Source organism: Danio rerio, chromosome 9 (assembly GCF_052040795.2).
Source record: "Danio rerio strain M-AB ecotype USA chromosome 9, GRCz13ab, whole genome shotgun sequence".
In the NCBI taxonomy this organism is placed as follows: domain Eukaryota; kingdom Metazoa; phylum Chordata; class Actinopteri; order Cypriniformes; family Danionidae; genus Danio; species Danio rerio.
This window is the reverse complement of record NC_141029.1, coordinates 4,313,293-4,325,413: the sequence shown is the minus strand read 5'-3', so window position 1 is coordinate 4,325,413 and position 12,121 is coordinate 4,313,293. Positions and strand designations below refer to the sequence as shown.

General features: G+C 39.2%; 1 protein-coding gene across 12 annotated transcripts in view; it reads left to right on the top strand.

Moving 5' to 3' along the window:
- mylka (myosin, light chain kinase a) overlaps nt 1-12,121 on the top strand; it is a 125,630-nt gene that overhangs the window by 30,701 nt on the left and 82,808 nt on the right. For 2 of the 12 annotated variants that reach the window (XM_087267347.1, XM_087267345.1), the window contains exons 1-5: nt 2,141-2,442; nt 4,148-4,355; nt 7,256-7,301; nt 10,034-10,196; nt 10,270-10,435. In XM_087267347.1, coding sequence (XP_087123473.1) covers nt 4,223-4,355; nt 7,256-7,301; nt 10,034-10,196; nt 10,270-10,435 — 508 coding nt within the window. In that variant the 5' untranslated portion in view covers nt 2,141-2,442; nt 4,148-4,222. Of the gene's footprint in view, nt 1-1,902; nt 2,443-4,147; nt 4,356-7,255; nt 7,302-10,030; nt 10,197-10,269; nt 10,436-12,121 lie in introns of those variants that run through there. The other 10 variants (XM_087267340.1, XM_087267339.1, XM_087267338.1 and 7 more) reach the window with 8 other exon arrangements.

The following is a 12,121-nucleotide window of genomic DNA, read 5'->3' as shown; positions in this document are numbered from 1 at the left end:
GCAGTCAATCATATCACATGCTCCTCTTGAAATTAGTTTGTGAAACTTCACAATGACAACCAGTCATATTTAAAAAATAAAGCAAAGTGGCCGTTACACCTCAGGCAACCCAGGCGCATTCTAAAAACGTACCACTATATACATTTCTGGAGAGTGCCAAATACGTCCCAGGGGGTTTGTTTTTTTGCTAATTTTTCCAAATGTGTCAGAGGTCGCTGTGTTTCGCTTTTTGAGATCTCAAATTTCTCTCACGAGTGCTGTTCACGCCTGATGTTCTTCTGTAGGTCCATCAGAGACTGCTGTCGAATGACTGACTAACTGACTGACTGATCTACTGACCCATGCTCCTCCTTTCCTAAATCCAACCAATAGTATTTTCAAAGCACCAATTGACCCACCCACCCACTTTCTAACATCCAACTGTCAGTTTTAAAAATGCAATCTAGAAAAAGAAAAGCCCTTGCCGCAGCCTGATTTTACCACGCTTTCAGATTTTACCACATTCTCACCTTGTTATTTACTTGTTTTATTTTTTGCCTTTTGTTTTTGTCGTCTGTAACCGTTCTTTACTGAAGTCAAACCCCGTTGTTGTGGTCATCGGAGCTCGGTGGTGTCACGTTAGCAAGATCAAACGGGAACAAAAAGGTGCGGATCCAAGTGCAGTTTATTTACAATGTGCATCAAACAGAAAAACAAGGTGTCCAAAGTGCAAAGTACAAATAAACAACAAAACAAGAAACACAAAACAGAGACATGGCTCAGGAATCAAAACTCGAAATATTAGACTTACTGGAATACGGAGACAAGAAAGATAAACGACGCAGTGAAAAACAGGGGTGGAATCGTTGTATAAATAGTCCAGGAAATTAACAGGAAACAGGTACGTGGACCGGGTGGTATGCGCGTGGTATGTATGGACTTGTAGTCTTTTGGGCGCTGTAGTTAATTCTCAGAGTCCGTGAACTACAGCGCCCTCAGGTGGTTACTGACAGTCATGACAGGTGGTGTCTGCCAAGGTACATGGCGAGCTACTGGACAAACTGTCTGGGTGGGAAAAGCCATTCATACGGTTATAAGTGGTCAGCTGGTAAAAGGAACAGTGTCATACCACCCTATATCATTCATTTTTTAAATGCAGCCATACATACTACTGGCTACATAATTTACGATCTCCAGAAATGTATATGGGGCTATGTTTTCAGAATGAGCCTATGTTGACCTCAGGTGTGGAATATTTTCTAGTAATACAACTCCAATCATCAATTACATGTTATAAATTACTGTGCTCATACTGTAGCAACTTAAAGAACAGGTTAAATCTCTTGGGATCACAGCATTTGATGATTAAACAACTTCAACCACAGCATCAGCATGTTTACTTTATACAGAGTTTGGCTTTATTTCTGTTTATTACACCGGTGTCTAGAATACTTGATTCTGACTGGTCAGTTGCGACATTCTGAGGTATATAATTACCAGATAACAACCGCTAAATAACACAGACTTATCCAGGAATCATGTTGACCTTTAGTGAATACGATCACATCCATTTTAATGCTTGTCTTTCAAGCCATGTTGGCACCTTATGTGACTGAATAATACTTAGGTTAGTGTATGCTCCATCCAGCAGTTTTTCGTTTCTGACAGCTTTGTGTTTAAATAAAGAATGAATAAACTATTACAGCTCATAACAATGTTTTAAGTCTTATTTTTACTCATGCCAGTTGCTTTGTTTTGTCCTATATTGAATGACAGCTCTCTTGTCTCCATGTGGAGAAAAGTAAGGAGTAAACATGATACTTTGAAGCAAAACCGTGAAATGCAAGCTCTAGATATCTATTTTTATTTATATTTATTTATTGTCGAAAAGTGCTTTATTTTAAGGAGTGCTGTTCATCATGCAGTCCAGAAAGTTTTGTTAGAGCTGCACCCCAACTGTACACTGTACTCAATCAACCTAGTACTATCAATCCAGACACAGGCTTGACACTTCAAACTGTTGTAAACCTCTGTTTGTATGTTCTGGTTTTGCCTGTCCTTATGTGGCTGATTCCCTCCATTGGTGAAAACACTATTGTCTTCTCTATTCCCTTCTAGTGCTGTTGTATGAGAGAAAACAAGAAAACAGCAGAGGTTTTGTGCAAACAACCCTGTGTTTTTCTTTCCCTCAGCATCGGATGTGAGTGCTGCTGGATTTTTGAGGTAGAGCCTTGACCACAAGTCTCAGAGTACAGACTTCAAACTGAGAGCGTGCACAAGAGAAAAAACAGCAGCAGACACAGAGGAAATACCAGCACTGCTCTGATTTAATAGAAAATTCAGACCTAATATTGCTATTTTTGGGCAAATCTGCAATGAAGTAGACCTGTCACCGCGAGGCAACATTTTATGGAAAAGAAGAGAGGCCAATGTTGACACGCTCCTAAAGATCGCTGCTGTACGGTAAAGTCTTGCTCTCATTTTAGCCTTGGAGTTTTGGAAGGGCATCTGGAATCACTCTGTTGTCTACTAGCCATCGAGCCGTATAAATTTGTATATTCGATCTGAAATCCATCGCAGCTGGCAGTAGTTAGCAGTTTCCTCTGATTTTTGTTTCATTTGAAGTCAATGTATGGCTCCGCGGGTTTGCAGGCAACAAGAGAAAGATTGTGTTTCATGGTTTTACTCTGGTTTGCCTCCAGTGTACAACGTTAGACCATCTTTTTGAAATCTGCGGAAATGAAACATGCCTACACTGGTATAAGAGAGGCTTAATTTGGGAAGGTTATCCATACGCTGTCCTTAATAGACATTTTCAGACTAGATAGAAGATTTTAATAGTTACTTCTCAGGATGGATAAAAAAGGCTGCATAGTTTTGCTTGCTAAGGCAAGTTGTGCCTTAATTGTGCTGAGCAAGTTGAATAGCATGGCAAATCCTGAGGGACACTTCTCTGCAGTGTTTAGCTGTAAAGACCGGGAACCACCAAGGTGACGGTTGGCTATTGGGTCCAGCTAGTTGGTTTGGTGTGTTCCACACTTTGCCTTTCAATGGGTTCACGTTAGATCGAGCTGACCTGATTCAGCATGTAGAATCGGCGTCAACCATAGGCTGAAGAGAGCACTCTGATTGGATATTCAGCAACTGATCAGAGTGCGAGAACAAAAACTGAAGTGACATATCCAAGTAAGCAATTTGTGTCAAGACGGAACACAAACAAGGCACACAACATTTCTCAAATATTTGCTAACAATATGGATTATTATAAGAACGTCGCAGGTTTAAGCCTCAGCTGGGTCAGCTGGCGTTTCTATGTGGAGTTTGCATGTTCTCCCTGCGTTCGCGTGGGTTTCCTCTGAGTGCTCCGGTTTCCCCCACAGTCTAAAGACATGCGGTACAGGTGAATTGGGTGGGCTAATTGGTCTGTAGTGTATGAGTGTGTGTGTGGATGTTTCCCAGAGCTGTGTCAAAACATGCTGGATAAGTTGGCGGTTCATTCCGCTGTGGTGACCCCAGATTAATAAAGGGATTTAGCTGAAAAAAAAATGAATCAATGAATGATTATAAACTGTATACCACTTACACCACTTTGCCACTAGGGAGTTTATTTAGCATAACCCTGAAAATGTACAATTTGGATTGAATAAATCTACTCAATTGCCATGTTTTCATCCAAAGTATTCACTCCATTTGAGTTTTAGAATATTAAATGTTAGAACAATGGCATAACAGTAATATTATTACTGAAATTGTATTAGTAATATGCTAGGTTACTAGGAAAGAAAATGCAGTACTGCACACACACAGGTAATAGCTCACAGCTCTCTTCTTGGTGTATAAGCAGTTACTGAGTAACCAATAATGAAAGCTGATACAGATTCTGTTCACTGGGTTTTAAGCATTTCCAGAACGCTGTTCATATTTGTCTCACTGAACCTTTTAATTATGGAGCACACTCTTGGCTTGTTTCACACAACAAACAGCTTCCTTTTGGCACACACAAGAATGCTGGTCAATGGCAGAATTCTTGCGATACATCTGTCCCACACTTGTTCACTTGGACTATCTTGTTTACTGATTACTGCTGAGTTGCTGTGTTTATGTGATTGACCGTCTGTTTTATGTACAAGACTTTTAACACCTACTGTTTATATGTGATCTCTGTCAGGTACGTGGTTTCCCAGAGCCTCAGGTATGCTGGTTTAGGAATGGCAAGCTACTGATAGCAGGAGATCATTATTCTATGGAACAGAGTGTCCGTGGAACATTTAGTCTGGTGGTCCAGGAGGTAGAGGATGCCGATGGAGGACGTTACACCTGTGAAGCTGTTAACGACGCTGGGAGCTGCCAGGTTACTGTGGAGATCATTGTGGAAGGTAAAGCACACCTTGATTGGCTTAAGTTTAATATTATTAATCTACACAGATCACAGTAAAATAACGATTTTACAGATTTAAGGCTGGCTCATACTGTGCAATAGTTAAAAATTCTGGATGATTGTAGCATGTCAGACTGCATGAATGCAATCCCCATGTCTGTTGTAATAACGTCAGACTGATAGACAGTCACAATGTTTACATGGACATCAGTAATCAAATTATTTGACTTAATCTGAAAAAAACAATAATATGATTTGCTTTTGAATGTTTCTTTCATGATTTTGTTTTATATGTTATAGCAAATAATTTGAATAACGTCATCAAGTGCATCCCATACTGAAAAAAAAAGCTTAAACCAGCCTAGGCTGGTTGGCTGGTTTTAGCTGGTCAACCAGCCTGGTTTTAGAGGGGTTTTGGCAATTTTCAGGCTGGTTTCCAGCCATTTCCAGCCTGGTCTTAGCTGGTCAGGCTGGAAAATGACCAGCTAAATCCAGCTAAAACCAGCCTGGTTTAAGCTGGACATAGCTGGTTTTGGCTGGACTCCCAGCCTGGCTAGGCTTGTCAAGCTGGTTTTAGCTGGTCATCTCCCAGCCTGACCAGCTAAGACCAGGCTGGAAATAGCTGGAAACCAGCCTGGAAATGGCCAAAACCTCTCTTGAACCAGGCTGGTCAACCAGCTAAAACCAGCCAACCAGCCTAAGCTGGTTTAAGCTGGATTTTTCTGTAGGGTACTGAAAAAAACCCAGCTTAAACCAGCCTAGGCTGGTTGGCTGGTTTTAGCTGGTCAACCAGCCTGGTTTTAGAGGGGTTTTGGTCCTTTTCAGGCTGGTTTCCAGCCATTTTCAGCCTGGTCTTAACTGTTCAGGCAGGAAGATGACCAGCTAAAACCAGCTTGACCAGCCTAGCCAGGCTGGGAGCCCAGCCAAAACCAGCTATGTCCAGCTATAACCAGGCTGGTCAAGCTGGCTTTAGCTGGTCATTTTCCAGCCTGACCAGCTAAGACCAAACGGCCAAAACCCCTTGAAAACAAGGCTGGTAAACCAGCTAAAACCAACCAGCCTAGGCTGGTTTAAGCTGGGGGGGTTTTCCAGCGGGCTCACCATGCTATCCACATTTCTTAGATGGCTTACAGTTTCATGTCATTTTGGATGTTTCATTTTTAATTTGTTGACTTTAACTGCATTGCAGCAGTTTCAGTTCATTCAGGAACATTTCATTCATGCTCCTCTGACAAACTGAGGTATTGGATGCGAGTATGAAGTAAGGACTGGCGGTAGAGTGATACATGTACCTCACTGTAAACAAAGATAAACATTTAAACATAAACATTTAAAGTTGATTGTGCTGACTGAATTTAGTTGTGCTCATTGAATCCTATTTTATGCTTTGTTGTTTGGTTTGATGTAGTTTGTCATAGCTGAAGTCACACTACATGAAAGTGTCTGAAATCTTCTGACACTATCAGAACTTCATCAGGAAAAATCTAATCGCAACGGCCATTAAGCATTGTCTGTGAATATGTCAAACCAAAGACAAAAGATGACAGACATTAGCCTAGGATTTTTTGAATCTTTTAGGATTTTCAATTTGTCTTTGACAACAAAATCATTTGAATTTGCATCGTGTGAGCAGGGATGATCTTGGGTCAAAATATATTTGTTGGCCTGGTGCAGATGCAATCTGAGCCTCATCAAATGCTTATAATGGGCTAACCTAACCCCACCCCTCACAGTGGATAGCTCCATTTAGTGAATTGTGTCTGACATTGCATCGCTGAGAGATGCAATCTCAGCTTGCACCATAAAGGCTGCATCCAGATACTATTGAAAAATTCAGTCCAAACCAAACTCCTGCTCCTAAACCTAACCCTAACCACAAATTATTCCTATAATTCCTATATCAGAGGGAAATTATAATAATGAGGATGTAAACCTAACCCTAAAGCTTAAACTATATTTATGGCATATATACTCTACTACCATCAGAAGTATTGAATACATCAGCTCATTTATCAACATGATTCCTGTAGTAGGAGTCCTGTCAACACAATCTCACAGCAATTCGTAACTTTTTCGTTTAGTGGCTAATTCGTACGAATTCGTACGATCTAATTCGTACATTTTAGTACGATTTGCTCATCCCCCATTAACGGTTGGGTTTAGGGGTGGGGTTAGGTGCCACGCCTCCTTTTTAAAATCGTACAATTTCGAACAACTGAACTCGTACGAATTCGTACGAATTAGCCACTAAGCTGGCAAAACGTAAAATACTTACGTTTTCTCGTGAGATCAGGCTGGTCCTGTAGCATGTAATTCTTGTCGTTGTGAATATGCTCTTGTACTGGTAAAAATTACATACTGTTCCTTTAATAAATTATAGTTATTTCTAGATCTCTTTGTTTTATAATTCATCCTCCATAAATATCAAATCAGTATTTTACATTCTCACAGTAAGTTCCGAAATTTTATGCCATGCATAAATACAGAAAATTCATTTAATAGCCCAAACATTACAACAGAATAAACACTTGTTTATACTGCATTCTAAAACCTCACCGTTTACTTTGAAGTGTACTCTATAGTGCCTATATTCAAACATTTACATTATTGTGTATTTTCTTAGTTTATTATTCTTATTATTCTTTTTTTTTACCTGCAGTAAATATATTTAGAGACAGAGATGCGGCACAACATCTGCGCTGATTTATAGACTAATAAATGCTTAATAAACTTCCTCCAACATACTTTACAAAACACAAGCATGTGGAACTATTTAAGACTTTTACAACTAGCGGCAGATAATTGCAGCTCAAGTCAGGTCTGTGAAGGAGGGGATGTAGATGAGAGTATACTTTCTGTTTGGTGCTTCATTAATAACCCTTGTCCATTTCTATACAGGAAACACAGGAAAAAAATACAGTCTTCCTTCCACAAACAGAACAGGGTAAGATGCATAACGTTCAAAACATCACAAAAATATGAAGTACACAATGTGATATTATTTTTAAGCTTATAGTAGGTTATTTTTTAAGGTTAGTTCTCCTAAAAACTGAAATTATATTATAAGTTACTCTAACCCTAATGTTGTTCCAAATACCCTGATTCCTTGACTTATTTTAGATGGCATCTGAGAGCTCCCTTATCCTCCATTGTCTAGACAAGTTCAAAGTTTAGAAAACAAGCCAAACATTTTGGCAAAACTCTCCATGTCACTTCAGTGGTGCAAAAACAATCATGCGAAGCTCCCAATATGCTTTCGCGTACCAAATAAAAAACAGTCTAAACTGTCAATATGACTTTGCCAATATTTTCTCTTCCTTGTCAGGTTGTCAAGGTGCACATTTACTATGGACAATGGATAATATGATTTATTGTCATAAGCACAACTTGTCTTAAGTCTTTGGAGGATCAGAGAGCTCTCTGATTTAATCTAAACTATATAGGGATGTGCCAAAAGGAAAGTTGTGAACCAAAACATAAAGTGCTTTGTAATAATTATTATTTTGTTGAATTATATCTAGTAATTTTGAATATATAAGACTTTTAAAATTTAATCCAGTTACTTGAATTATACTGGTTTTATTAAACACAAAGATTGGTGAACGAGTCGAAAGGCATCATTTTTACCAGCGTTGCCACAACAGCACAGTCGCACTATTGCGAGTGGCAAAAAAAAGTACACTTCAAAATACCTCGATTGGCCCTTACCAATCATGGCTTTCCAATCATCCCCTTCCACTGAATTGGCTCTATGACTGTCTCTCTTCTCCACCAATATCTGGTGTGTGGTTAGTGCACTGGCGCCTTTGTCATATGGCATCGCATCATGCATGTGGATGCTGCACACTGGGGGTGATGTAGAGAGATCACCCTCATGATTAAGAAGTGCTTTAAGTGTATGTCCATGCATGATAAATGTGTTATATAAACGCACATTACTGGTCATTGCATGGCTCAAGCCTTTAAAATAAACAGATTTCATAGTGTCATGCAGCACTTTTTGCATCTGGTCTGTTGGCAGATCATCTTTAAAACCAAAATGCAAAATGGTGTGCTTCATAGCAGTTTGAAAGTGAAAGCAAACTACATCCTGCTGCACCATTTATAATAGCTTACAGAGCTCTAGTGGTCACAAAATTGAGAACGCATATTTTAAATCGGATACCTTCTGTGTTCATCATGCTCGAGAATGAGCAGTATATCTGTAGCATCCAACTGCTTCATTCAGGAGGCTTGAAAAAAGATGATTCCTCTCTTGGAGTCTGTTCTAGATCCATTGAGAGTTGAGGAATCAACTCTTTTAGAGTTATTTTCAGCTGATATTTTGGCTGAGAATTGAAAATGCCAACTTTGGCTGATAATTTTCAGAGGCTGAAAATTTGGGTGCATCCATAAAAATATATCAATTTGGGTTGATCCTGCTGTAGTGACGCGATACATCCGGCACTAATCCGACTAAGCTGAAGGGTTCTGAAGATAAACAAATGTCTTATGATTACTGCAACTCTCTACTAGCCGGGCTTCCAGCTAACTCTGTCAAGCCTCTTCAGCTGCTCCAGAACGCAGCAGCACGAGTGGTCTTTAATGAACCTAAAAGAGCACATGTCACTCCGCTGCTCATCCGTTTGCACTGGCTGCCAGTTGCTGCTCGCATCAAATTCAAAGCTCTGATGTTTGCCTACAATTGTCTCCTTCGTATCTGCTCTCACTTCTGCAGATGTATGTGCCCTCCAGAAACTTGCGTTCTGTGAATGAACGTCGCCTCGTGGTTCCATCCCAAAGAGGGAAGAAATCACTGTCCCGAACGCTCACGCTCAATCTGCCCAGTTGGTGGAATGAACTCCCTAACTGCATCAGAACGGCAGAGTCACTCGCTGTTTTCAAGAAACGACTAAAAACTCAACTATTTAGTCTCCACTTCCCTTCCTAATCTGCAATTACCTCTCTGGATATACCAATAACTGTACTCAAAAAGTCTTCTTAGACTTTACAGACCTGAAACTTGCCTACAGCACTTATTCATTGTTGCTCTTATAGTTGTGTAGGTCCCACTTTATATTAAGTGGCCTTAACTAATATGTACTTACATAGTAATTAATAGTTTGTTACAATGTACTCATTGTGTAAATAAATGTATTTACCATGTACTTATGCTTGATTAAATACATGTATGTAATTACATCAGTAATTAACTTTTGTAATTACATTTGTAAATACACTGTTGACCATCCCTTACACCTTAACCTACCCTTAAACCTACCCATGCCACCAAACCTATCCATAACCCAACCTCTATCCCAACTCAAAAGCACCACAAGTGTTCTCAAATACATTATAAACTCAGTTAGTACATTGTATTTATTTTTTGATGTAAGTACATAGTAGTTAGGGACACTTAATATAAAGTGGGACCGTTGTGTAAATTGCTTCCTTGTCCTCATTTGTAAGTCGCTTTGGATAAAAGCGTCTGCTAAATGACTAAATGTAAATGTAAATGTTATGTGTTTGGAACGATATGAGAGCAAGTTATTTATTTAATTAGCTCATTTCCATTTTTGGGTGAACTAACTCTTTGACTTGCTATTAATTATTTTTCTTTGCAAGTGCTGCTGTTATTAATATATAGAGTGCTGTAGGATTCAGTGGTGTTACGTCGTCCTCTTTTGTCATCAGCAGATCTATGGGAGCTCCCGCAGTAGAAAACAGAGCCAGTATCTGGGGTGAAAGCCCCCCAAAGTTTGTGGCTAAACCTTCTCGCCTGTATCTCAAAGTGGGACAAACTGGCAAATTTTCGGCCAAGATCACAGGACGACCCCAGCCACTGGTGCAGTGGTACAAGGTAAGATGTTATTAGCTATTTGAGTCAGATCTAGTAAGCATATCCATATTTATTTATTTTTTTAATCTTTCAGGGAGAAGAGATGATCCAGCAATCAGATCACTATAACATGTTTGAGAGGTCAGGAATGCATTTCCTGGAGATCCGCAATGTGTTCTCTGAGGATGCTGGCATGTACACCTGTCTGGTGGCCAACAGTGCTGGAAAAGCCTCTGCAGCCGCTGAACTCATTATGCAAGGTAACAGAGAAAGATGAACTTATGGACTATAGACCAGGGATGCGTTTCCCACACAACAACATAACTCAAAGTTGAACTGCCACAGTACAATGTATAGACCTTTTTCTTGGAACGCAAAATGACCCATGATGCTTTGCGTGTATGCGCAAGGAGAATGCGAAGAACTTCCGGTCGGCAGCTGATGCATGTAAACAGTCACATTTGGACAGCTTTGAAACGCTAGTTTTAATCTATTTTACCTGCTTTTATCCTCTTTGAACTAATACTGTTGTCCATCAGCGCCATCTCCTGGACTGATCATTTAAAGAAATGCGATCTAATAGGATGGAAAACAGCTGCTGTGAGGCGTTTTCCCCTCGTTGTCAGACGGCATCTTCTGCAGTTTAAATGAAGCCTCGTCATCGCTAAAGTCAACAGTTTCTCTTTATTTCAAATATATAACCAGCCCAAACTAATGTAGTTCACCAAAATGTTTGACACACACACGTAGCCTGTACTGTGCCACTGACACACTGATTTAATAACTGTGACAAAGTGAAAATATAGGCGAGTGTCATTTCGAAATGACAGAAAAACACAAACCGTTGTAAAAACAACACACGAAATAAAACACAAACGGCTCGCTATTAGAATGAACAGCAAATCAGCCAGCAGAGGATCAATAACAGACTTTTATTGGTCATTTTTGTAAATTGCACGACTTTCATACCAGTTAAGTTTCATGCCAGTACTCTGGTTTGCTCTCTCTCTCTCTCTCTCTCTCTCTTTCTCTCTGTGTGTGCTTGTGTGTGTTAAAGAGCCGCTGAGCTAACTGTATTTCTGACGGCAGACACGTGAACTAGGAGAACGTTTTTCTCGTATTTCTGACGCGCTTGACCCACATGTGACAGATTATAACGGTTTTAACAGACATATTTCTAAGTTGTGTGTCACAAAAGCACTCTGTTATCTAATAAAAACGTCATTGAAACGCATTTTCGGAGCGCAAATTACCAATTGTACACGCTGTAAACGGAAGTTTTTAGCATTCTACCGGAAGATGCTGATCGCTATGGCGCCCACCATGCAGCAGCCATGAAAAAGGTCTATAGTTTATGAAATTTGCAATACAATGACAAGTGTTTCCCAAACTCTCTCTGATATCCCTGCCTGACCTGACATGTAACATAACTATTTTAGGTTTTGTCAGTTTAGTGAATTAGCCACTAAATTAAAAAGTTAGACATTGGCGCGAGATAGCATTGAAATCCATATTTGCAACCACTTTAGTTAAAATGCAAATCTTGAATAATGAGACTCCTCTAAGGAGTTGAGTAACAACTTCTTTAGATAAAATCCGCAACAGTTGTTTTTGTATTTATATTTTGTTAATAATAAAACTAGATTTTTTTTTAATATCCTGTATGAGTTGTGAGTAATAATTTAGCATATTTAGCATGTTGGTTTCCCTTCCTCCATACTTAACCCAAACTTTTTTCTTTTTAATTCATTTATTTATTTATAAATGTATTCATTTTTCCAATATGAGTTATGCAAGTATTAAGCAATAAACATATTTTAATGTCTATTTTTTCCTTCATGCTTAGTTGAAACCAGACTTTTTCTTTCTTTTATATATTTTATTCTGAAAATTACATATTTTTATACTATTGTTAAAAAACACACACACTTTAACAAGTAGCCTAA